Here is a 26,341-nt window from a genome sequence, read left to right as displayed (position 1 = left end):
GTGACAGGAATGTGGAGAGAGAGATGAAGAATGACATGCAGGAAAGAGCCACAGATCAGAGTTGCTCTACCAACTGAGCTAAACGACAGCCCAACAGCCCAACATACATAAACTTGAGGCCCCATTATGTAGACAGTATTTGGGTTAAAGGATCAGGACTTAAGTGGTATCTAGCTGTGTAGCTGGCAATTGCAACCACCTCTCCTCTCCTTCCCATGAAGGACAAACTACAGTGGCCATGGATCATCGCGTTTTAAAGCCAGCGTTTGGTTTGTCCAATCTGCACTACTGAAGAAACACAGCATTGCAACATGGCAGACTCTGTGGAAGAATCAGTGGAATCTGTACATATAAAATCCTATTTCTAAGGAAACAAAAACAACAATACTTGAATGATATTAAAATTGTAATGCAAATCAGGCTTATTGCTCTTTAAACAGAGGTCCTAAAATTTTTAAACTCCTGTTTTAAGACCTTTAGTATTGTACTTGCATGGTGCAAGTACATACATTGTAATGAAGTACATGTACAATAAGCAGATTTAACATAATGCAGTGAGCTTATATGAAAAATTGGGCATAGTCAAAATCTTGTTAATTAATAAAACACTGGCAGCCTGTATACTGGTTGAGATGTGAATTACCAAATATGCACACATTTGTTTCAGAGATGTACATAACACATACAGACAAGATGTGGATACACTATCAAAACCTCAAAATACAATAAAGAGTTCACAATCATGCTGTCAAAAAGATATCAGCAGCAAATCACGTTATGACCCCAGTTTGCCAGCAAAATATCCACAGAAATCACATTCTCATATAACCTGATGCTTTTATGTTGATAGGCAGCACCGGAAGTCTAATTATCTCATCCAGTCTTACTTGACAATGGTCCACCGCACCCACTGGAAGCAGGAGGCTGCCTGGGAGGCTGGAGCATCCCTGTTTTGTTAACCACCGACCCAGCATCAGTGAACAAAAAGAAGCACAGCCAAAGCTTTCTGTTGACCATCTGTGAGCAGACATGGGATGCAGGTGGGGAGGGATTGCTCATCCATCGCTGAGTTAGCTGACTGATGCTTTTTTATTTTTTAATTCAACAAATACATCCAACATTATGGCTAAACAGTACGATGTGCTCTTCCGACTCCTGCTTCTCGGAGATTCCGGGGTTGGGAAAACATGTTTGCTATGCAGATTCACGGACAACGAATTTCACCCGTCTCACATCTCCACCATCGGTAAGACTCTGCACTGCCACCAGGAGTTATTCCTTCAATGTTTTTGTTTTTTAATGAGCATTCACACTCGTATGCATGAGTCTTCCAGGGTTTTGTTGTTGATGTCATTTGCCCATCACCCCTCTCTTTGTTGCTCTTGGATTTTCATCTATAAATCCCACGAATTATTATATTTAATCAGGTATTTAAAAAGGCAATGATTGCATTTAATAAGAGTGTTGCATTCATGTGGATTAAAAAAAAAAAGAGTGATTGCATTGGTTGGGGAAGCCCTGAATGGGAAGATCCAACACTTGGCAGCCATGCAGATGAGTTTACCAACTATATCAGCACTTGGCACTGACAGTGCATCCAAGTGCCATGCAAAATAACAGCAAAGACACACTTTCATATGTGGGAGCAGGTTGTGTTACCCACCACACTGAGCTCCCCCCTGGGTTTGTTAGGTAGCTCCAGGTTCCTGATCAAAATGAAGAATAGATTTATTTAATCATATAAAGAAAGACTCAATCTGAAACTGATAATAAAATATAGTTGTGTTATGTATGATCAGGATTTTTTGAGGAATCACTGACTTAGCCTCAAGTCCTTCCTGCCTTATAATCGTGCAACAAATATGACAAGAGTTGATTGACATGAAATGAATCAGCAGTTAATTGTTTAGGCTGAATTTCAAGCAAAATATTTGATGGTTTCAGATCTCTCCTTCAATCACACTACACTGAATATCTTTGGGTTTCTGGAATAATTGTCAATTTCTTGTTGCATAAACCGATTAATTAATGAATCAACAAGGATAAAAGATCAAACTCTGTCTAATTCAGTAAGTAGAGCAAATCTCTTCCCACCTTTGGATGTGAATTTGTCACATCCCTGGAGATCGAACCAACCTCTGCACAGTTAACATGAGCTGTGCAGCATATCTACCCCCATAGTTGGGAGTCAGAGTGTAAAGCATGACAGGCACATTACTGTGCTTCCCTTTGAGGTGAGAGAAATAAGGATGTACAGTAAGCGATGCTCTTTTTTTTCACATGCTGCAATGCTGTCTCTCATCTCGTCTTCTGAGCTGCCGTTTCTGTGTACACGTTTCTGCGTTTGTTCGGCTAATAGAGATATTTTCTTCCAGCGAGCTCCTATTCTTTCCGATATTGTTCTCAGTAATTGGCCTGTTGGAGATGGAGAGGACAAAACACAGAAATCCCTGCCGGCTGGTGCGATAAGTCAAAGTCAGGAAATGTTCCTCCTGTGTTGTGATAGATAGCTGACATTTTAGTGAAAAGATAGAGAATATGTTGTTCAAATAAGGTCAAGACAATGAATCATGAAACTGGTAGTCAGGCTGAGATTTGCAAACAGATGGTGCCTGAAGAAAAATCTAACAAACAAAAAAAGACAGCGAGAGTACAATTGCGCCATTAATTATTCATTATTTCTTCTTTCTTTTGGACCACTGGTGTGTTTGCATGGAAGCTTTTCTCATAATTTCAAAGCCTTCATGATTCTGGAGCCCTGAGGGAACTCCTGCAAACAATCCACAGCCACAGCACGGGAGCTAAAACTTATCTCACTGAACTTTAAACGCTTTTGTTGTTTCACCTGCTCAAATCATTAATGCGTTAGTGAGACTGCAGTGTGCTATTTTAGGTCCCTACACCTATAGCACTCTACAGGAAACGTCCTCCCTGTAGAGTCGTGTTTGTGTTGTACGTTGTGAGCCTTCCTGACGTTTCTTACAAGAAGTGTTCAGCCTTGTCTGTGTGTAGTGATCTTTTGGGGCTTTTGTTGCAGTGTACCAACCACAGCTGGATGCTTAGAAATCGTGCCCATGTTGTCGGTGCAGGCGTTGGAGTCCGGATAATGATACCGGACTGAATAGTTTTGTGCAGTAGACTGTGTCTATAAACCATGCTGGGAGGTCTTTCATGGACATGCAGTAATTCAAACTCCCCTTCTCAGACAAAACAAGTCCAAAGAGAGAGATCAAGAGTGACCACCATCGGTGCTCTCCTGTGGAGGATCAATAAATAATTTCCCAACCTTCATGGTGACAGAGGGATATAAATTCTCTCCTGTGTCTCCTTCATGGGTAGCTCCATAATTTACAGTTTCTCGTTACAGTCTGCTTGTTCAGTTTTTGCTCTTAACTATCTCAAAAACTGCTGGGGATGTCTTACCCATTGGTGATCGTCTCAACAAAGCGAGAACTCAAGTTTTTCCGAAAGATTCGAAGATAAAAAGCTGATGAGTGTCTTATTTGTTATTCTCCTGCATTTATGCACGAGAATGAACCTCAAACATTCAGACACAGAGGCCTCGCAGCAAACAGTCTGATGATAAATAGATGCAGATACAACACGTGGACACCCAAACATTCCTCCTACGTGACTGACGCTCATCTTATTCTAAAACCACTGACATTAATATGCTGCTGTAACTCGCCTTCGCTCTTCTGTTAACAAAAGACTTTGGCTGCAGGTTTTTCTTCCCTTTCAGCCGCATCATTTCATGTTCATTCCAAATGTGTGAGATTGTGTTGAGGTCACAGCCCTTTGAATCTTCCACAATCCCTGTACTGCTTCATTCCCTGGTTACAGCTCAGTCCGGTATCCAGTATCAGTAAAAATCTAATTAGTCCAAAAAGATTGAAGCAGCAGGAATTCTGAACCTACCTGAAGAACTTATGCACCCTCACTCATCCAGGTATATCATCTTATTTTAACAGGTCTTCCTTATAAGAAGTCCACCTGGGCCCAAGTGTGCACATTTCTCTGGCAAAGAGCAGCTGTAGAGATGATTTAGTAATGGTATTCAGTCACACTGTTGAGTTTAATCTTCCTCACCGTTACCTCGGCGCTCTCGTCCCCAGACTCCTCGAAGTTCCTGGGCTGTCAAAAAAACCCTATAAAGTACAAGCACAACCCGGCAATACATCATAGCTCAATCAGCGACTGTCCTCGTGGTGTTGATCCCAGTGGTGTTCTGGTCATGGCCTGGTCATACACCCTGCCCACTGCTGCTTAAAGAGCTCATTACTCTAAAGGGCCGAGCATGGGTCACAGCCAGCACAGATGTGTATCATCTCGTAAAAGAGGTAATCGAATAAACCAATGGTGTTGTCATAGCGTTGGCTTTTTTCCTGTCTGTCTAGGAGCACAAAAAAGGGGGTGATCATGTTGTAGTAGCAGGATATCTTGAAAACTGCTTAACAGGGGCACCCTGCTAGTCTACGGGTAAAGATGCTGACTATAAACTGTGGTGTTTCTGGTCTGTGTGTGGCTGGGGATTTTTGTTACACATTTCCTTTGCCTTATTTTCTGTCATTACTACTGTATCTTCTATTAAAGGCATCAAAATGCCCTAAAACAAAAGCCCCTGCTTTGCAGATTTCAATAGTTTGTTGGAAAATTTGGTGGAAATTGATGCCATGGACGAAGGATGCAAGTTTGTTTTTAGTATGGATAGCAGTAGTGCTACAGTGTAGCAGTTACAATGTATACAATACAACTTTATTAATGCACAAATAAAAATACATGACATAGACATGTGCACGGACAGACAGCTACAAACAAAAGAGCAGTTAGGGACAAGGCACTTCCAGCAAGAGTACAACACTTTCTGTTTTTCAGCTAAATTTTTAAACCATGAGCTGTAGACAATAGTTGATCGCTGGGCTACAGAGATCTGCTCACCTCACTTCTCTGTAATTCTTTTTTTCATATTTAAAAATCGCAAGCCCTTAACCAACACTGACACTCACATAGCTCACGGCGTGGCCAGAAAAAGCTTTATGCGACTTTTGTCAGATATGCAGTACTGCTCCTGGAGACCCGTGAACAGATTGTGAATCAGTATTTCAGAGTCCCCCCTTTAATGTATACCTTTTTATTTACAGATTTGTTACACTGATACCAATATATCTGGGGTAAGCATTTGTGATTATTTGGTTTTGGCTCAAGTATAGCCTCAAAAAAAACCATTGATTTTTGCACAAAGCATGGCTATGGGTTTGACCAGAATCCTAATTTAAATATAATTCACTGCCCTGGTATGAAATAATCGTTATTCATACAGTATTTCAAGACAAGGCTTTAATTATTCAGCACAGATTGATGGCAAGTTAATAATTGGAAAAAAAAAAATGGCCCCTGTCCTGCTGCGCCTTAAAGACAACAGCTGCTGACAATTGTTGGCTGTCCTCTGTTAGTAATGATAACCGCGGATGACAGACCCATTCCCCTATGAATTTGTGTCAGTGCCAGAGCATCCATCCGTCCATCCATTAGTCGCCATTACCTACAGCGCGCTGACGCGTGTCACCGCCTAATCCGTCTTGCATAGTCGAACACCGTCATCCTGGTAATTAGTCAAGTCAATTTTGGGGCGTGTACCCGTTCGTTTTTAACGTGGCTTCCACACTGCTGATTGTGAAGCGCTGCCATGTTAAATTAACTGCTTGCACATTGTGCTTGTCTCCATTGTTACACAGAAAAGGGAAATCTGTAGAATGGCTTTTTTTTTCTTTTTTTTTTTTTTGTTCAAGCTGTTCTCAGTGATTTAGGATTTAACATTTGGTGAAGCTGTAACAGCTGAATTATTCTTCAAACTTGGCAGGTTCTGGAGCCTGCAGTAGGTGTAAGGTGTACTTTTTTTTTTTTTAAGGAAAAGTACAAATGTGTGAACGTCCTTCAGACACAATTCACCAGGATAATACACTCAGTATGCAGAGTTTTGGGTATGTACACAACCAAATCCCAAATAAAAAGCACTCAGTTAACAATAGTAGCAGTCTGGCCTGTCCATCAATTCACTGGATTTGAGTTTACATTTGTTTTCTTGCAGATCTGCAGAACCAACTCCAGATATAAAAGCTGCTCTTGAATACAACATGTTTGGCTGCAGAACACATGCATGCACCAGTAACATTCAGAGCCTCGTGCAGACGGAGCACTTATGCAGCATGTGGGACTTCTGCTATAGTGATGAACAATTAAACATTTTTCTTTTTACAGCCTCGGCAGCCTCATTCATTGTTTGCACTTTGGTTTGCACCGCACGAGCGCACCTGGTTCTATAAAAGTCTTATTTTGCTCGACGGTTAGAAAACAATGCAGAGCAATCAGATTGATGCAGATACAGTTTATTTGTTGAACAGCGGGATGAGGTGTAGCCTGAAGCATCCTTCATTTATTTATTTATTTGCTCAAACTCAGGATGTGCGAATGTTTGAAAGACTAACTGATGATTTTTTAAATTTATTCTCATACGCTGTCTTCTTGATTTATTTTCAAGTTTTAGGACTTGGACACCCACGTTTCAGCTGGAGAATCCATCAATCCATTTTCTGCATTTCATAATTAAATCATGGCAGTTTGCATACGTGACTTCTGACCGGAGCTTGACGCAGTGATAACGCAGATGGACAATGACGCCTTCTTCTCATTATCTCCTCTTTTTTTCTCAAGCCTCAAGCAAAAGCAAGCCACTGATTGTTATGCTGACCTTTCGCTTTAGCCTTGATCTGAATGCTCTCTGGTCAAAGGGCGAAGGCTGCCTGGTGATTTAAACGAGCTCTCACACTGTCAGTGAGCTCAGGCAGCCCGCAGAGTCTTCACTCGGTTTGTTCTCAGCGAACACACAGTCTAAAAAAAATCAGCCAGTCCAGCCATAGTACATCTGTCAGCTGTTTCCTCATGTTAGTCTCTTGAAATACAAACCTTGCAGAAATGCAGCTATGAAAACCACAAACGGCAATTCTTCCCATTATGTGAATCGATAGGACTCGGTAGCGCTTTCTCTCTGCGTGATGCAGACCGTGACACATGGGTGTTGAGTGTCAGGTTAATTGGGATGAACTGTTAATTGATTTCTTGGGGATTGGTGTGGTCTATAGAAGCCTGTGGCTTTGCCTTTTATCGACTTAGATGCATTAGTCTGACGAGACATGGAGAGAAGAGACAAGATAAGGAGAATTTAATAGACTCAGAGTTAATTGTAAATGAAAAAGGGTTATTAATCTGATTCTGCTGTTTAGGCATTTTGATTGTATCGACAAGATGTATTATTGCCACTGCTTATGAATATTATTAGTAATATTAGGTATACAATAGTAGCAGGGCTGTAGCTACCATTGAGGAGGTTCCTTCGACAAAGAAATGTAAAGACCGCCTCTCTGGTTTAAATCTACGTCTGAACTTTATTATTTTCTTCATGCTGTAGATAGATGGGCTCTCTAAACTCTTTAGAGACTCGCAGATCCTCATATTATACCCAAGCATCAACCTCTGTGACGAAATCACAAAATGAGTTCATCTCCATAAGCCTCCATATAAAAATGCCCAACCTCACAGCAGAAATAAACATGTTCACAGCCTGGTACAAAAAAAACTGTTTTGGTCTCTATAGCAAATTTCTCCATTCATGACGACGGTCAAATTATATTAAAGCGTGGCTGCTTTTATTGACAGGTGGGTGCCATCACAGAGAGCAACCGGGCTTCATTGAGCCCACCTCAGGCCCATCCACGCTCCATGCCATTGCCCACTTTTGGATTATCGGCGGCCACATGCACCACGCTCTGAGCTCTAGAATAGCTACAGCGTCCATGTTTTATACAGTCTATGATTTTGCTCCGACACAATCGTCTAGGAAATTAGGTTTTAACAGAGGTTATGTTATAAGGGCCCTGGGTCTGTGTAGTAATCCATCTATGATCCTCAGTAATATTTCTATGACAGCTGGGACAAATGGGTTTTTTAAGGATCTAATATTGTTCACAGGATAGAAACCAATAGAATAGAAACCAGAATTACACTGTGAGTGTAGAGAATACTTTTTCACAACATATAGGCCATGAAGTTTACTGGAGTCATATTTTAAAGATTTCATAATGAGGGCAGGTCGTGCTGGGGGAATCTGGATTTATAAAATCCTGACTAGTATTGGTGGATTTAGATTTAAAATGTCTAATGTTTTTTTTTCTACCATGACAAAATACACTTCTGGGAAAGTAATCAACCATTTTTTGTAAAAAAAAGAAAAGAAAAAGAAAAGATGAACACAGGGTGAGCCTTGATAGAAATAATAAAAAAAAACAGTCTATGACGAATGTCACAGTGAGTCATCAGAGATCACTGAAGCATGAGCGACCTGTCCTCGTCTGGGCTCTGCTTCTTTTCTCTCATCCGTTCCTCAGCTATCATTTTGTCCTTCTTCTTCTTCTTTCACCTCCCATGTGATCGATGCAGAGAACTGAACTATACGAGTGCTCCTCAGCTCACTGGATCATTAGGCCAATCCTCTAACAGGCTGATTATACAGAGGTGATGAGTCTCTGGGTGTGTTAATGCCCTCTGCGATGGTACAAAGCAGCAGCAGATACTGGTGAACCCCTGTCTGTAAAAGACATGCTGGGTTAATTATTTCCAGTCGCTCATTGAGTGGAAAGTGTACATTCAGAACATCGTGCCTGAGCACTCGCAGATTTGCAGGAATATCAAAAGACGTTTAGAATTAATCTACGAATGTAATATTATATTTCCTAACCGTATCTCTTGTCTCTTACAGGAGTCGACTTCAAAATGAAGACGCTAGTAATAGATGGTATCAAAGTACGGATACAGATATGGTAAGATGACGCAAAGGGGCACCATGTCGTAGCAGCAGTAGAGGGGAAATTATTCATTTGCAGATATGCTATAACTAACATATCTCTTGGTTATATAATTAATTGATCAATTGATCATCAGGGCTGACAACACTGGTCATGTCTGGAGGAATTTTAACTTCTGGATTGACAAACATGCACATTTGTAGTATTTTGTAACTGATTCCAGCAGTTTATGGAAAACAATATGTTGTATTTCATGGATGTATTTCAATATGTTGCCAATTAAATAATAGTAATTTCATGTAGGAGACTGGAGTTTTTGTCCCGTCACAGACACTCCAATTAATGGTAGCTTTCATAAACTAGAGGCATGATCTTTTCATAGACTTCATAAACTTTTAAAAACCTAATTGATATTTTAAAATGTTGTATCAATCAATCAATCTAATGGGCTCCAAACACAGATTAGAGCTAAAGCTGATGGAAATGTCTTTAGCTTTCCAGGTATTTGGTCATCATGAACCAATGAAGTATTAAACACATTTAAAATTTATCCTGATGGTTGTGCTAGATGAAATGTTTGGCGTAAAATTACTTTATTTCTTGGGACCTTGAATCTGTAGCAGATGTCACAGCATATCCATCCATCAGTTGTTTAAATTATTTCAGGGTCAGAGTCGAGGATGTATCCGTGTATGTTCATGGTCACGTGTGCTTCTTTTCCAGGGACACCGCAGGTCAAGAAAGATACCAGACCATCACTAAGCAGTACTACAGACGAGCACAGGTAGTTGATCTCTCCATTGACTCATTTTTTTTCTTCCCCACACATTAATGTAACATTATTACTACAGGGTAGCATAACGAATTTAAATCAAATTGATTTCTCAAATTAAATTTGTTGCAGCTACCAGAATAATTCATGCTTTACGCTTGATACCACTTCAGGTACTTTGAGGAACCGTTTAAGTACTTTTAAAGGGATCAAAGCTGCTTTAAAAAAAAAAAAAATCAATATAACATTGTAAAATGATTTGATTTCACACCAGTGGTATAGTAAGTGTGTTGTTTCTCATATTTAAAAGACCATATGTCCCTTTCCCCTCATGATGTCTCCGCAGCCACACACAACTAGACATTGACATTGTTGCGTATAGATTTTGTCTTTGCTAAAGAGGTTAAACTGGTTCAAATTGGATTGTCCATTTACCAGAAGCTTGCAATGTAATTTGTAGAAAAGGCTGGCCTGTTCCTGTTTTGTGTTATACAACAATTCAGATAATTTCTCATCCAGACAGTTTACAATGTAAAATGAAATGTTGGTCAAGGCTGCCAACTTTGTAAGTGGTAGTCTGGTTTGTGTACAAGAATCATATTAATGTTCCCAAATGTATTGATTTTTTTTTTTTAACGTGACCCTGAAGTGCTTTAAAATGCATCTGTTTTCTAAATCTTTGAACATCTCTCTTCAGGGGATCTTCCTGGTATATGATATCACGAGTGAGCGATCCTTCCAGCACATCATGAAGTGGGCCAGTGATGTGGACGAGGTGAGTCACAGAGATTAGGGATTTAGGATCAACAGGCATTTATTTTATTTTTCTTTCCTACATTGTAGAAAGAGCAAAAAAACTGACAAAACAACTTCTCGCACGGAGGCCGCAGGTTGACGGAGAACAGATGCCTGACAGGCAGTGATGAAAACCAAATGCTTTGGCCTGACAGACACTGCTTTGCTGTGTTTGTTATGTTCCATCTTCATTTTCAAATTCCTGTCATCATATTTGAAATATGTAGCTATAAATACTGGAATGAGCAATTTTTTCTTCTTGTAGGCACATTTTTCTATTGGCCTCGAGTCCTCATAAAGCAATCTCGTCTGGTCTGCGTCCTCCTGTCCTTCCCCAGATGATTTTATTCTATTAATTTAGCCATCATGGGCCTAATTTCCTCTGTGGGTCTGTTTGAGTATATACTCTATTGATCTTGGCACGCATCCTACTTACTTTTAATCTAAGCCTTATTTCCTGGGCACTGTCGCTCCTGTGTTTTCTCCCCCCCTGCATTCTCTTGGCATTTGAAATCCCTCTCTCTCTTGCTATCTCTTCAATTTTTAATTTTTTTTTACTCATGTTCTCTATCTGTAAATATCCCTTGTTTCATTTATATTTCATATATGACAAACCCCTGCAGTACGCTCCTGAAAAGGTCCGGAAGATCCTCGTAGGCAACAAGTCAGATGAGGTGGACAAAAGGCAGGTGGCCACAGAGCAAGGTATCAAGGTGGGTCAGTCGTCGGCTCTGTGTTGTAACTATTTCACAATGGATTATGAGTCCTGAAGGATTTGTTTTAGCTTGGCTTAAAAAGAAATTATGTTCTAAAATGCTTTATTAGGATGCTGGTTTAGTCAGCCTGAAGTTTCTGGTTGTCTTTGATTAACGTTGGTGCACCGAAAGTTCTGTAATAAATTCAGCTCAGTGCCTTGCAGCTGGTTTCGAATAAATTTTGATTTTGTAGGAGGAATACTCACCAAAATGATAAATTTATACCACTAATGTCTGCATTAAATACAGATTTGGAGCCTGGAGGCAGCTTATCTTAATTTATCTTAGCTTATCTTAGACTGTTTGCAGGAGGAAACATCAAAAATGATGCTTTCCATCATCTCTAAAGCTCAAAAAAACGAACATGGACTGTTCAATCTGCAAATGTAAAAATAACAGTGTGTTGTTTTAGACTTAGAGTTATGTGCCGGTTTATCCAGCCACCACTTCTGTGCAACATCTCCGATGATTGCCTGGCAACATCACTGTTTTAACTGCACAATTCTGGCACCTGGCTGTTGTTTGAGATACATTATGATAATTGTTGAGCTTTAGAAATGTTAGTAGACTTAGAAATAAGCTTATTTCCCCAAATTCCTTTATTCCTTCACAGAAGTACGTACCCTGAAAGCTTGAAATCATGGGATTCATTTTCCTCATACTTAGAAAACTTCATTAAGTACTGGTGCGGGCACTGGTATAGAAGCTCGCGGTGTGGCTTCAGTCAGGCATTTGTGTCTAGATCATAAACAACCTCTAAAGGCCATGACGCACCGAGCTGCCCTCAGACAAAGACTGACTAATGCTTCACCTCCTGTTGCCTCACATCGCCTCATGTTTTCCATTAGGAGCTGCACTCGAACACACGACTACGTCCAAAAGCCGGCAGACGACGCCGCGCCTTTGTGAAAGGAAATAACCAGTCATTCGTCTGTACTCCTGATTTGTAAAAAAAAAAGAAGATAAAAACAGGAAAATAAAATGTGTCACTGTTATCCGTCTTTCAGCTGGCAAAGGCTTATGGAATGGACTTCTTTGAGACAAGTGCCTTCACCAACCATAATATAACAGAGGTGAGTCGATCTGGATAGCTACTCCTGTGCAGAATAGCAACATGATTAAAAGTAATGCATGCAGTCATGATTATATCATGACTTGATAAATAACAATGCGTGTTATCTCTCTCTCTCTCTCTCTCTCTCTTGGCTTCCTCCAAGACTTTCACACGACTGGCTGAACAGGTGCTGGCAGCCAATAAAAAGGACCTGGATCTTCTCCGGATGTCCGTTAATGATGAGATTAATCTCGCTGCGCTGGAGGAAGAGGAAGGACTCTGCGACAGTGCGGCGGGTGACCAAGGCAAAGGCTGCTGGTGTTAAAGAAATACTTTAAATAAATGGTATCACTAGACACTTTGCACGCTCTGGGCAAAATGTGTCTCCTTTTGTCGTTTTGCTGAAATATAGAGGAATGTCGAGCTGCCATTTTTGAAACCAGCCGATGTACGTCCCTCTGTTTCACTGAGCATTGCCAAAGCATTTGAGAGCAGTTTCAAGGACAAAGGTGGAAACTTTTTGACCACAAAGTGCCAAGTGTGTGGTGAATTAACCAACAGAAGGTCCAAATGTCAAGGTTTTACCTCAGTGGGACCTGGATGTTCATTGGCTCATTCCTGCTCAGTTCAGTGTCTTTAATGTAACCAAATGCAATCACTGTCCACTACAATTGGCATACATATGAACAGGCGTAATAAAAAACTTCCAGAAGGAGCTGGATTAGGATTTTCTCATCTTTTCTTTGGTAATTTCTACAGTTTTCTGATCTAGAGGATAGGGAAGGACTCGGAATTGTCCACCACTGACTTGAAACTTTTCACAATGTTGTATTTCACACTATTTCCCAAGCGCTGTCTCTGATATTGTTCATAGGGCCGGGTGCCTTGCAAATCAACGATGTGATTGCTTACGTTTGGCCTTCATCCACCCCTTTAGCGTTCTCCTTGATGGTATAAGCACTCCTGCACCCGTAGCCTTTTTTATAACCATTGAATGCATTAGCTGAAGTGTAAGAATTTTACCACAAGAGGGTGCTGCATGCTTTGCAAAAAAAAACAAAAAAAAAACAGCACACACGCCAGAGAAGTATTCAGAGGAAAATTGAAGCGAGTTCACAGTTTTTCTTTTCTTAATGCGTTATGAGTTTTTGTTTGTAATTGCACTTGCAGTGGCTACCTTTAATGTGATGAAATGATTCTTAATATATGCAGTCATTGTCATTGTTTTTGTCATTATGTTTTCATGCAAATGTTGGCCGCACATGAAGGTTTACAGCTTCTAATATAAACCATCCTGATCATTTGCTCCAATGTAAGTAAGTCGTTAATTAGGGGAAACATCAAGAGCAAAATGATTCAATTTCCTTGTAGCAGAACTGAAGATATTATTCATTTTATAGTCTTTGTTTATAACAGAAGATATCCAAGAGTACAGATTTGATAACTGACCCATTGCATTGTACATACCAGGTTTTTCAAAGCATCATAGATAGAGTCATGAGAATACGGCATTAATTTAACGTGTTACCATTAGAGGGCTGCATAAAAAGAGTCCACAGTGATATTCTAGATGAAATATTCCCTCTGTGAAGATAACAATGTCTTGGTCATTCTGTCCTTTTCCTCATTGTTTTGTCCAGTGGAGATTTCTTTTTTTCCCCCCTCTCCCATCAGACATAACAAGGGACAAGTGAGAGTTTTGCATGCGATCCACTCATCCACTCTTCTTTTCCTTTTTTTTTTTTTTATCGCAACTTCAATGAAGTTAATAATCAACTGTTACCGTAATACAAGTACAGCATTGGACCAGAGTTGCCTGTTGAAAACAGAATGACCATCATTGGACAAACTTTGGCTACATTGCTTTTTGCAACTTAGTAAAAAAATAAATGCTACTCAAAACAAATTGTTAATACGTGCAACCGTGTAAAATGACAGTATGTCGTACTGACTGATGTTCTGGACTAAGCTCCAGATACACAATGTTATCTGTGTTGCTTTCAAGAACTGTTTTTTCTTTCTTTCTTTCTTTCTTTTCGACTACTTCAAATTGTATTTGTGGAACTATATTACATGCAACATGTAAAATGCAACATGTTATTCTTGGAGAAAAGATGTCAGATGTTTATGAGTAAATACTTGCAGATTTATGACTCGGTGCCATTGTGTCTTCTTGATAATTGTTGTTTCTTGATAAAGCTGCATCGCATCATCATAGTATACAAAATGAATGCAGCTGTACCGACCGCACGTCGGTCTCATTAACCATGCTTCTGAAGGCTACAGGTAATATTTAAGTGTACAGATGATGTGGTTGCAAGCGTGAAGATGCTGATAAGACACATTTTTGAATATTGGTTATCAACACTGGTTTATTTCCTTGAACTGTGCGTTTAAGTATGAGTTAGAGATGCACATATACACAAGGATTTTAATTCATATATGACACCAGGCAGGTGAGAGCACATGCATGTTTGTCATCTAAAATGATGAGTGACAACACGGGTGGTTAAAGTGATGGGTAATTTTACATTGAAATGATGATATATAATAGCATAACAGGTAGTAACTGAACTCCATGTGCTGAGGAAGACCCTGAAGTGTGGCTGAAAGCCCAAAAAAAGTTAGTAAGTGGACCTAAAGTAAATATTTTTTCTGATTGTTCAAAATACTCTTATAATAAACTTTAACCTTTAGTATAGAAAAATCTTTTTCTAAAGTTTTTTTGTGTTTTTAATGAACACTTTATTGAATATCTGAATAAGGAAACCAAGACAAATAAACCTCACCAGGAGACATAAATACACAAAAGTCCCTGACATCTTTAGTCCGTTGATAACCCTGAATTACTAAATGTACTAAATAGATCTCTAAGTAACAGATACTATTACAGATATCAATTCAGATTGTTCAAAAGACAGTACAGTGCGTGAGCCTCTCATAAGCAGCTAATCAAACTATTGCTGTTGTCCATTCTTCATAAGGGTATGATCACTTCTTTTCTCTCCAGTGTCTCAGTTTTGCAGAGACTTCAAACTTGTTGTTGAGGACTTTAAAATCAATCTGTTGATTAATGTTTAAGTGCTGAGCACGTCCAAAGTATATTTAGATAATGTAATATATGTATTCAATAAGAGTATACTGTATACTATACATTTATGTAACTGTTGCCATCTGTGTGTTATTTTTTAGGTTGCAGATTTAGTTGTATGAGTGATAAAACAAAAAACTTCAACAATTTCAACAGTGATAATTAATAATTTACAGGTAGAGCTGGTGTTTGAGACATAACAGGGAGTGTTCTTGAAACTGCGTGTCCGGTAGTGGTTAACTGTTCATCAGTGATGGCCTGTAGGAAGAACCTGCTCTTGTCTCTGGTTGTTTTGGCGTATAATGTTCTGTAGCGCCTCCTTGAGGGGAGAAGTTGAAACAGGTTGCTGGGTGTGATGGATCTGCAGTGATGTCTCCTGCCTGTTTTCTGACTCCAGACATGGACACAAGTCCTTAATGGAGGGTACATATATAACCAAAGCCAGGTCTCACACCATTGTTCCTTCTTGTGAGTGACGCCCCTGTATTATAATGATCTATGAAGCCATTCTTCAACTGGGACAGACATTCTTCCAAAATTAACTCATTTTTCTAGAGCATCTATCATCCTGTCACCCAACCACAAAAGGAATCAGATTGCCTGGGTTCCTCAGATATACAGTACATCACCTTACATGTTTTGCATGTGCTTTGTCCAAAGTGGAGATAAGTTGTTGCACTGACAGAAAGGAGATTATCACAGGCTTTTATGACACATTCACCCCATTATCCTGTTCTTCTTCTCACTTTGTTTGTGTGGAGTGTGAGGCCCTTAAAATGTGACATGGGGAGAAAGCTTTTAGTCATTAGTGTCACGTAGGAAATATTTACCACAGTAAATAGAACCACTAGTTACCACAGAATTATGTAATTGCAATATCGCGGTCGCTTTCATGAAAATGAATACTTTATTCCTAGCCCACTTTAAAGCCTGACAGTTTTAGCACTCTACAGATTAATTTAGTGCACGCGGAAAAATCATAGTAATTTGAATTTGTCACCGGCGTTGGGGTTTTCTCAGTAAGAAAACAGAAGAAAAAAAAAAAAAGCTGCAAAGCTTTTGTTCATCACCTCATCTGAGTTGCTGTTAATGTTGTGAACTCATTAAAGCTCTTTCTCTGGCTCTGAAATTAGCATAACGATGAATATGCATGTGGAACTTTTTGTCTGCTTGACAGAGATGACAGCTCAGTATCTGTCACTGAGGCTGAGTGACACACGGACACACGTACAGAATAACAAGTCAACTTGCACACTGACACATAGCACCCACGCACACACACACACACACACACGCATGTACACACATATACGTACGCACAGGGAGGGGAGTTTGGTGAATGAGCATAAGGCCATCATCATCGGCATTTTCTGCAACACAATCCCCGACCACGTTACTCCAGGTCTTGCAGCTGCCTGATATTCCGCCATATGGTGTGTGTGTGTCAGCTTATGTGAGTGTAAATGACTGAATGTTTGGGAGTTGGGGGTGATATAACTGTATCTGTGCGTGGGGAGGTGAGAAAGAAGGAGAAAGAAGGAGAAAGGCAGACAATCCCTCTGATGAGGACAGGTATAGAACATGTTCATGTCCACAACAACAGATCGAGCTGAATTCCTTGACCTTTACGCCAAACAAGCTCTGATTTGTACGGGTTTTGTCGACGTGGAGGTGACTGCAGAGCCGTCAACAACCAGACTAGAGGATGGGAAATAGCTTTAAAAGGTTATCTTAATGTCAATGCAAATCTATTGGCAAGCAGACAAACTTGAGGCCTGGCTTTGAGAGGCAAGTCTTACTTTAACATAAACTACTTATTTCTATCTATTTGACCGACATAGATTACAAGAAAAGGTCTTTTCTTTTCACGCCACCGCTGAGATAACTTCGAAAAAGCTACCGTTAAAGCTTTTGGTCCTCATAAACTGGTCAGAAAGGCGGACCTTCAATGGCTATGTGCTGATTTTGTCTGCTGATTGGTGCTGGATTGTGGTGTACAGTCTGTACAGGCCAAAACAAGAGAGGCAAAAAAAAAGGGTGCTTTGTTGCTTCACATTACATGTAGTCATTGAATTCATTGCTGACATGAAAATGTTGCTTGGAGACCACAAAAATCAGCTGACATATTGTTGTTTTCTTGTCTCTATGAATGCTTTCATGGAATAAAATATGAAATATTTTGATCATGAAATTATGCTTTTGGGATTCTGAATAATTCTGCTCTGTAGAAATAACACAAATATCACAATACGACCACAGCAAAACAAACAAAGCATGACAAATGATATTTAAGTACAATGATTAGCTGATTTGTAACCTATGATTTGCTGGCCAACAAGATGACATTTTAATAAAAAACCGTATCACTAAAAAAATCATCAGTTGTAACAAAAATGAGCATCACCAAATGAATTCTACTGAGATGCGTCACACAATCAGCATGACCAAGTGTTCACAGCCACTATTACCCGTTTGATGACGACTTCATGCTAAGATCACCAGAGATCCTTTCTGCACACCCACTCCCAATCCTGAAATACCTGCCCGGCAGCTTTAATTAACTGGTGTAGCACCCTGCCAAGTCAGACCTAGACACCACCACCGCCGCCCCTCTGCTCTGCACTTCCCAGTATCCTCGCCAATGCCTCCATTCCAAATGGAGCTCTATGAGCTTTATGGTCGCAGCGTGCCAGAAAATCAGAGGAGAAAATAGACTCTAAATAACACATTCAGATGTAGCAATGTAGGTGGAAGATTTCTTGTACAGCCAGATCTAACATTGAATCATTTTGTCCTCCATCTTCTCATACCACCTGTGGTTGCAATGTGCTTTTGAAAAATATCTAAATCCATCTCCATCTATCCTCTTTGACAAATCTTAAAAACCAAAACGAGTGGGATGGGGTGGTGGTCCTTCCAATAAATAATAACAGCAGAGAAATGCTCCCTGACTTCTCCGTATTGTTATCAATGTTTTAGTGTCGTTCTGCGCTTCATATTCAGCGCTGCGGGCTTCAAAGAGAAAAAGAGCATGTAATTATGATGATGGGAAAAGTGGATTGATGATACAAATCATCATGTTTTATTACTAAGGATGTTGCTCCGAGAATATTAAATGTCGCATCGTGATTTAACACATTCAGCAACATTTAGCAAATCGAATAATTTAAAGCTGCACTACTAATTTTTATAAATTAGATGTCAATAGCCACGTTTGAGACAACATCATATTGTGAATTTCAAGTAATTTGGCAAAACAAAATTCTTGTTTCCATCAGCTGCCTTTATGCAAACATAAGAGGCTGGTTTATCAGAGAAGTAGTTTATATAGTAGTATATATTTTTAGGGTAAATACAGTTCAATCCATCAAACTTTCAGCTTTATAAGGTCAATATGTCAGTGTTCTGTTTACAGCTTATTCCTTTGCACAAAGCCACCCCCCCAAAAAAAATCAATGTTGTTTTAAGCATCAGTGACATGCTGCATTTTCTCCCTTTGATTAAGAATTACGGGCATTTAAAAAACAGAATAACAATTCAAATTAATTCTTCCGTGCTCCCACCATTGTATGCACAAGAAAGACACTGCTGATTGCACTGATTGCAACAGGTAACGCGTTCTTTTATAGAGTTCTGAGTGTGTGGATTTAATGCTGAAGAAGCATGCAGGTGTTCTCAGTGGAAAAAAAGATCTAATAAACCTGCTCCGTGCCGTCTGTCTAGCACCAAATGTCGGACAAACAAAGGTTTCGAGCTGTATAAGCTGATAATATATCAATGTTATGTTTATAGTTTGTATCTGCTGCCCCCAAGTGGCCAAAAAAATCAACTGATGCATGTTTAAGTGCACATAAATGTCACATCGTGATGTTCTATGCTTAAAAGCTCCAGCCTCTAAACTGACCTGAGCTGAGATTGTTTTGTCGAACGCAATCATATTTTACGTTACTCAAGCATGCGTGTATTTGTCTGTGCTTGTGGTAACTATTTTTAATCACAGCCAAGGAAGACACAGAGCTTGTCGGAAGCATGGTGAAATGTGTTTTTGTTGGTGAATCACTGTATCAGCAAGTTGTCTCACAGATCAAGCTGTAATCCTGCCTCCTTCCTTTGAATTGCATTAGGAACACTGAGCATTTGAATGCAACATGTATGGAGGAGGGGGGGGGGGGTCTGTTTGTCAATTAATCACACTTGCTCGTGCTATGATCACAGAAGCTGGAGCTGGGCCCATGTAGCAAGAGGGGAACATATATAAAATGCATGTGCACATACATATACATGCAAGAGATTGATGGAGTTTCATGGCATCTGAGTTGGATGGCACCTTCTCCTTTCAACCTCGTCCCCCAAATCTTGTCAGAGTGTGTCCGTATCCTGGCCAACCATTGGCTCGCCTTTTCCCACGTTCCCCCCCTATATGAAGTTGGAAATCAAAAAACAACTCCAATGTCTCCTCAGGACAGCCAGCGTTATTTCTGCTGAAGACGTCTTCAAGTGTGCGTTTGTGTGCACGTGTGGCGGGGGCGACTTGTGCGATTCAGAGGCAGAGGAGGAGGAGTGTGTGTGTACATATACATATACATTATGTGCGGAGCATGGACGGGGTCCAGCTCCGAGGCACTTGTTCTTCTGCAGGGTGCTGTGATGTCATCCTCCCACCTCTCCACTGTGTCTTCACACCAGCATGAGTCACAGCGCTCCAGCTCTCTTCGCGGGGAGGTGTGTGTTGTATGTGTGCACGCAGAGCCAAATGGGAGGTATTTTGAAGTCGAATTCTGTCTGTGCCTCTGCCTTTTCAAACATATCTTAAAGTACAAAGGAAGGCTTTGATTGCATGAAGCTTTTGACAGGCAGCTCCAATGTTAATCCTCCTGCCCCTTTACCACATACAGAGACGGAACAATACATATATATGCTCTATATTCATCTCTAGCAGTCTCTTAATAAGCAGTTCATACTGTACTGCATGCATAGTGACAACCCAAATTCCCACAGGACAGACCTGCATAGCTCCCTGTAGCTGAGGAAAAACTGAACAGGTGATGAACTGTGGAGAAAGATTTCACCATCTTTCACTTCAAAGTTTCTGCATAGGAAAAAGAAATCCATACATATATATATTTCTGCAAGTGTTGCCATTTTTTCTCTACCTGCTGAAAGTGAAGGGGAAACTGAGAGAGGAGAAGAAAACCTGAGTCACTGTTTTGCTTTTATTTATTTAACTTTTGGACTACCCAATAGATTCAATGCACCTTTTGCATGCATTTAAAGTTACACCCATGATATGGACACTGTTAACTGATAACTTAATGTTCTCTTTGTTTGTTTTGTTTGAGCAACTGGCATTCAATTTGGTGGATAGGACTCCAAGGCGTGTTCAGCTACAGCTGATTGCATAGGGATTGTGAGGAAGTGGTTTATTTGTCTAGCGAAGCAAACCGCTTCAAACCAAGCAACGTCTGAATCTTATGCCCCAGGCTACACACTCCAACACACACACTGGTAAGACTAGAATATCTGTAGTTGTTATGCTAATCATCCATTCTCCTTGAATCCTGTTCTATGTAATGGTAGCAACATGGTTACATAATCAATTTTAACAAATTAAATATCTTTTTTTACCATTTGTGGGGTGGATTTGTACATGCAGCCACCAACAGGTTGACATTTTAGGGTTTTCGGTGGAATGTTGACAGTAATTAGATTGACTGAGATAAAATCATGGCTCAGACATTCATCTTCCCCTCAGGATGACTCATCTAACGTCATCACCCACATTTTAATTGGTCTAAGATTTATGACCAAATACCTGCAACAATAAATAATGACATTTCCATTATCTGCAGGTGTACTGCTAAAAAAAAAGGTGTGACTGAAATGTTGTCATTATTAAACCTTTGCAGCATGGAGTAAGTGTACAGGCCTTTTTTTCATTGAAGCTATTCTGATAACCTTGCACCTACATGATGTGCATAATTACCCTCCTTCATCACAAGCTTATTAGCATATTAACGTCTCCACAATGAGTATGGTAGCATGCCTGAATTTTGCATTGAGCTTGAAGCACAGCTGTACCAAAGTACAGCCTCACAGGGCTGGTAGCGCTGCTGCAGAGCAGTCTTGTTTTAGTCATAACTGTTTCGTTTTCATGTGCAATCAGCGCTTTCGATGATCATAGTATCAACTGCTAAAAATGCCTCAAAAACATAAAAGAAAAAAGAAATTAGTCTATATCTGAGCATGTGTAGCAACTAGACTGAACATCATCAGTTGGTGTTTTCCTCTTCTCAGTGCCAAAATGTATGCCAATCAGACATAGAGAGAATAAATCCGCAAGTTTACCCTCGCAATAACAATGTGCAACAAAAGACTAATTGCACACACACACACTCCAATCAAGGCACAGTGGTGTTCACTTATGAAAAACAAGCGCATCAAATTCTGTCTATTTTCAGAGCACACTGTCTGCATAATGCCCCTTAGTGGAGGAGACAAAAGAACCAGTGTATGTGAAAACTACTTGTCGCCTTTCTTCATGTCAATCTCTATTAGTATAGGAGCGCCGCTTGAGTGGAACTTTGTGAATGGGGCCCATTCTCTTCATTCCTGTGCTTCCAGGGGCAACACAGCCAGGAATTCCACCGCTCTCCCTCTCTGGGTTACTGCGGTCATGTATCCTATAGGTGGTCGCCCCATGTCTGACTTCACTTGACATCTTAATATAGCTCGGAGAGGAACGTAATAGCCAGCTGCTGCAGTGTTGCCATCATATAACACTGTTTGATGCAGTGATGTCAAAGAACGTGCTGTAAAAGAACATAAGCTTCAAAAACAGCCTTCTTCATTAAGTGTTTTTTCTTTCCATCGAGAAAGAACATTAAAAAGTGGAGGCCAAGATGCTGCAAGTGCCTCAAGGAGTTAAAGGGATGTAAGATAATCTGAGAACTTCATCGATAACAAGTGGGATCTGCAACATTATCTTTTGTTTTGTACCAATGTCATACCACAAACTAAATCGAGGCAAGTTTTGAGAACACAATGCGTTCATTTTGAAAAAGATGCATAGTTTTAAGTAAAAATTTGTAGAAAAAACAAAACAAAACACTTAAAATACTTGATGTTTTAGTGTACTGTTGGTGTAAACTGTTGCCCCACATACCAATGCATGTGAAAACAAATCGCTGAACGCTCCAAGAAGATTTTGGAAAACTAAACAACAAATAAATCTTTTTAATCTAAATTTTGCTTTTTCTTTATTAGCAGTGGTATTTCAAAATCCCTGTTTTATTCAAGTTCATCAGGATCCTTAACAGTCTCACAGTTTCAGTGTGTTTTCAAGTGTGTTTTGAGAACAAGAAATGTCAGCAGCTGGTAAAGTATTTGTTGCATCACTGACAGAAACATGGAAGGACACACTCCTCTGCATCAGGGGTCAGCGTTTTGAGAGGCTGCATAGTCTTCCTTTGCGCCATTCATCTTTTAATCTAACAACGCGGTTGCAATAGTTCTGAAAGATTCTATTACAAAGTTCTCATAAATAAATCTGATTAAGATCACAGGACACTTCTCATAATTTAACCACCATATGAATTAAGTGTTCTTAAGTTGTCACAATTTTCTGCCGCCCAAATAACTGATGCCTGTTTTATTGGCATAACAAACAGTGAAGTATAGCTGTTATTTATTGTTATTGGTGTGTCCTTTCTGTGCTTTAATCCATGCTAAATTTCATTCTGTGGCTAACGCAATTAGAGTACTTCAGATAATCCTGGGGGAGCAGTTTTTTCTCCAGAGAACAATACAAACTGCCCACACAAATATCCGCCCCATGACAGAGTGTTAGGACCCGTAGAGCTGCAGGAATAGAGAGGTTTTAATGATGGTAATCTCTTTTCCTTTGTCTTTATTAGATTGTTATGTAATCCTGGATGACATTTTAGAATAATGGATGCACGGATGAAAAGTGGAAATAAAAGGAAGGCAGAGGTAAATGTGGAGAGAATGAGTAAATGAAGACCGGGATGAATAATTATACTGAGAAGAAAAGACAGACAGAGGACAGAGAGTACAGAGAACATAACTATTCACAGGTGATTATGTAGGAGAGAGCGATGAATTCCTGCGACTCCCATACAACTCACCCACTCCTTATGTTGGTACCTGCTGAGCTTCTTTAATTAGGGCAATGTTCTCTGTCTTATCTCATTAAAATTTTATGCTGAGATAATTAATGTATGTGAGCAAAGCAAGCAGGTGGAATTTGCAAAGCTGGGTTTACAGTATTTAAGTTATTATCAGTATATAGAAAACTAAATATTGATTTAATGAATACTTCTTTATTTTCTGTTTTTATTTAAGATGTGATGAGTTTTATGTCGATGCCATGATGCAAAAGCTGTGTGTTAGGTGGCATATCCAACCATGGCAGGGGTGTAAATATAGACAGTGCGGACAGTCTGGTTGCGGAGCGAGCGGGCCCTCCAACAATGCATTTGGCAGAGTACGGGCTCTTGCGAATGATTCACAGGGCTCTAATTGAAGGGCATCCCGCCCTCGAGGGGCAGAAAAAATTGACCGGGGACGATAAAAAAATATCGTTTTGGACGGTAATACAACCGCAATGAAGTGAAGAATTTTATTTTGAAACAGCAATGGAAAAAAAAAGGTTGAAGTGAATTCACATTAAAGTCAATATTGTGCCATTTGCTATATATGCCCTCAAAAAAACAAACCCAGCTCTATCATGGTTTTCTTCTTTTCTTGAGTTAAATAGTAAGTTGCAATCTATAACAAAATGATATGCTTCGAATTCAACTATAGAAACTATATCAATAAAATGAATCATTTCATATTTTCTTCTGTACTGTCATATATTGCACAGATATGCAATGATGATTGCTGGGTAATATGTATGTTGGTATCATCCAATGTCAAGTCTCAAGTCTCATGCAGTGTTTAAATTGGTAAACACAGCTACTCTGTACAGGTTTTAAGCCTCAGGGGTTGTGATCTCATTATAAATCAGCTTTTCCTTCGGTCAAGAGATAAACAGTGTTGAAAATATATGGTGTTAAATGGTCAAATAGTGGTAAAACGTCCCTGTGGTTAACATCTGTTAGACTTCCTCAAATTCCTCATTTCTATGTGTTAATGAGTATGTTATGTCTAATTGCTTCATCGAACTGTTGAAATAAGGGAAATCCCAGTGTCTCACACCCTCAATTGAAAATTCAATTCAATTCCAGTGTAAAAGCAGCCCTGCAGCAATCCATTTAAATGGCATTTAACCACCCTAACCCTGTTTAGTAGTGAGTCCTGTGGAACTACTTGGTATTTCCACCTGACAAATATGGGGTGAATAAGTGACAGCCAGATACCTCAAGGCCCTAGACCTTCAGTCCTGCTGAACTTTTCATATTCACTGTTAATTGGTAGTTAGTCATTAAAATGATTTGATTTTCTTGACTGCAGAACTAACATCACAGTACTGCTTAATGAGTTGTGCATCCATTACTGTGCCCAATGGTAACCTCTGAAATAGCTGCATTTTTGTTTCTTTTTAATTGCTTCTAGGAATTGTATCTAATTATCTAGCTAGAAACCTGTGGTGACGAATTCACCAATAATGATCAAATGAATCTTTCTGTTCCTCTCTTTGCTACTGTGGTCCAGTCTTACTGCTCTCATTGGCCACATTTCCAGCCACAGTGAGTAGCTTTTCAGCAATAACAGGTTCTGATAAACCCGCTGTGGGCTGCATGCATGCACAACACCACATGTAGCAGATAATGTCAAACATCGAGCAAGTCCCATTGATTTCTTACTTATTTGGTAGAAACCAAACCAGGGAATTAAATTAACACACATACAGTATAAGTACAAGGCTCATAGACATGCAAATGTGGAGAGAGATGGTGGAGTGATGGGCAGCCAGCCAGAGCAGTGCCTTGCGAGCAGTTGGGGGGGTTTGGTGCCTTGCTCAAGGGCACCTTGGCAGTGCCCAGGAGGTGAACTGGCTCCTCTCCAGCTACCAGTCCACCTTCCATATTTTCAGTCCATGCTGGACTTGAACCAGCCACCCTCCGGTTCCCAAGCCAAGTCTCAATGGACTGAGCTACTGCTACACAGATACATATATATACTTATGATGTCATAAATCAGTCATCATGTCAGAGGGAACCCACACTAGGGTTATATATGGCTCCTGGGGTTGTCTTGTTATTACCTGGATGCAGTCGATGATGCAACTCCAGCATTTCATCACTGTCAGTCATCATCATCAACACCCAAACCTGCAGCACAAACACCAGTTGCTTGCGGAGAAAAACCATCATTAAAAAAAAAAGTCTTACTGCTCTCATTGGCCACATTTCCAGCCACAGTAAGTAGCTTTTCAGCAATAAGGTTCTGATAAACCCGCTGTTGGCTGCATGCATGCACAACACCACATTTAGCAGATAATGTCAAACATTTAGCAAATCCCATTGATTTCTTACTCATTTGGTAGAAACCAAAACATTAAAATTGAACTGTTTCCAAGGTCAACATGATGGTGAGCTGGCTCCTCTCCGGCGACCAGTCCACCTTCCATGTTTTCGGTCCATGCTGAACTTAAACCTGCCACCCTCCGGTTCCCAAGCCAAGTCTCAATGGACTGAGCTACTGCTACACAGATATATATATATATATATATATATATATATATATATCTCTAATTAGTACCTTATGATCGCATAAATCAGTCATCATGTCAGGGGAACCCCCACGCTAGGGTTATATTTGCCCCCCGCCCGGGGGGTCGTATCCCCCCTGTTATTACCTGGATGCAGTCGTAATGGCAACTCCAGCATTTCATCACTGTCAGTCATCATCATCAACACCCAAACACTGCAGCACAAACACCAGTTGCTTGCGGAGAAAAGCCATCATTCAGACTGGCGCCCTGCGAGCAGTTGGGGGGGGGGTTCGGTGCCTTGCTCAAGGGCACCTCGGCAGTTACCAGTCCCACTTCCA

The 26,341-nt window shown here is 40.1% G+C and overlaps 1 protein-coding gene across 2 annotated transcripts in view; it reads left to right on the top strand.

The window, feature by feature from the left end:
- Positions 1-14,384, top strand: part of rab15 (RAB15, member RAS oncogene family) — a 29,713-nt gene extending 15,329 nt beyond the window's left edge. The window contains exons 1-7 of one of the 2 annotated variants that reach the window (XM_010749528.3): positions 878-1,246; positions 8,813-8,873; positions 9,582-9,642; positions 10,328-10,405; positions 11,049-11,138; positions 12,188-12,253; positions 12,398-14,384. In XM_010749528.3, coding sequence (XP_010747830.3) covers positions 1,123-1,246; positions 8,813-8,873; positions 9,582-9,642; positions 10,328-10,405; positions 11,049-11,138; positions 12,188-12,253; positions 12,398-12,559 — 642 coding nt within the window. In that variant the 5' untranslated portion in view covers positions 878-1,122 and the 3' untranslated portion in view covers positions 12,560-14,384. Of the gene's footprint in view, positions 1-877; positions 1,247-8,812; positions 8,874-9,581; positions 9,643-10,327; positions 10,406-11,048; positions 11,139-12,187; positions 12,254-12,397 lie in introns of those variants that run through there. The other variant, XM_027284318.1, reaches the window with a different exon arrangement.
- Positions 14,385-26,341: the final 11,957 nt, after the last annotated feature.

This window comes from Larimichthys crocea, chromosome XI, assembly GCF_000972845.2.
Source record: "Larimichthys crocea isolate SSNF chromosome XI, L_crocea_2.0, whole genome shotgun sequence".
In the NCBI taxonomy this organism is placed as follows: domain Eukaryota; kingdom Metazoa; phylum Chordata; class Actinopteri; family Sciaenidae; genus Larimichthys; species Larimichthys crocea.
Note: the sequence above shows the minus strand (reverse complement) of the source record. Positions and strands in the feature narration are given on the sequence as shown.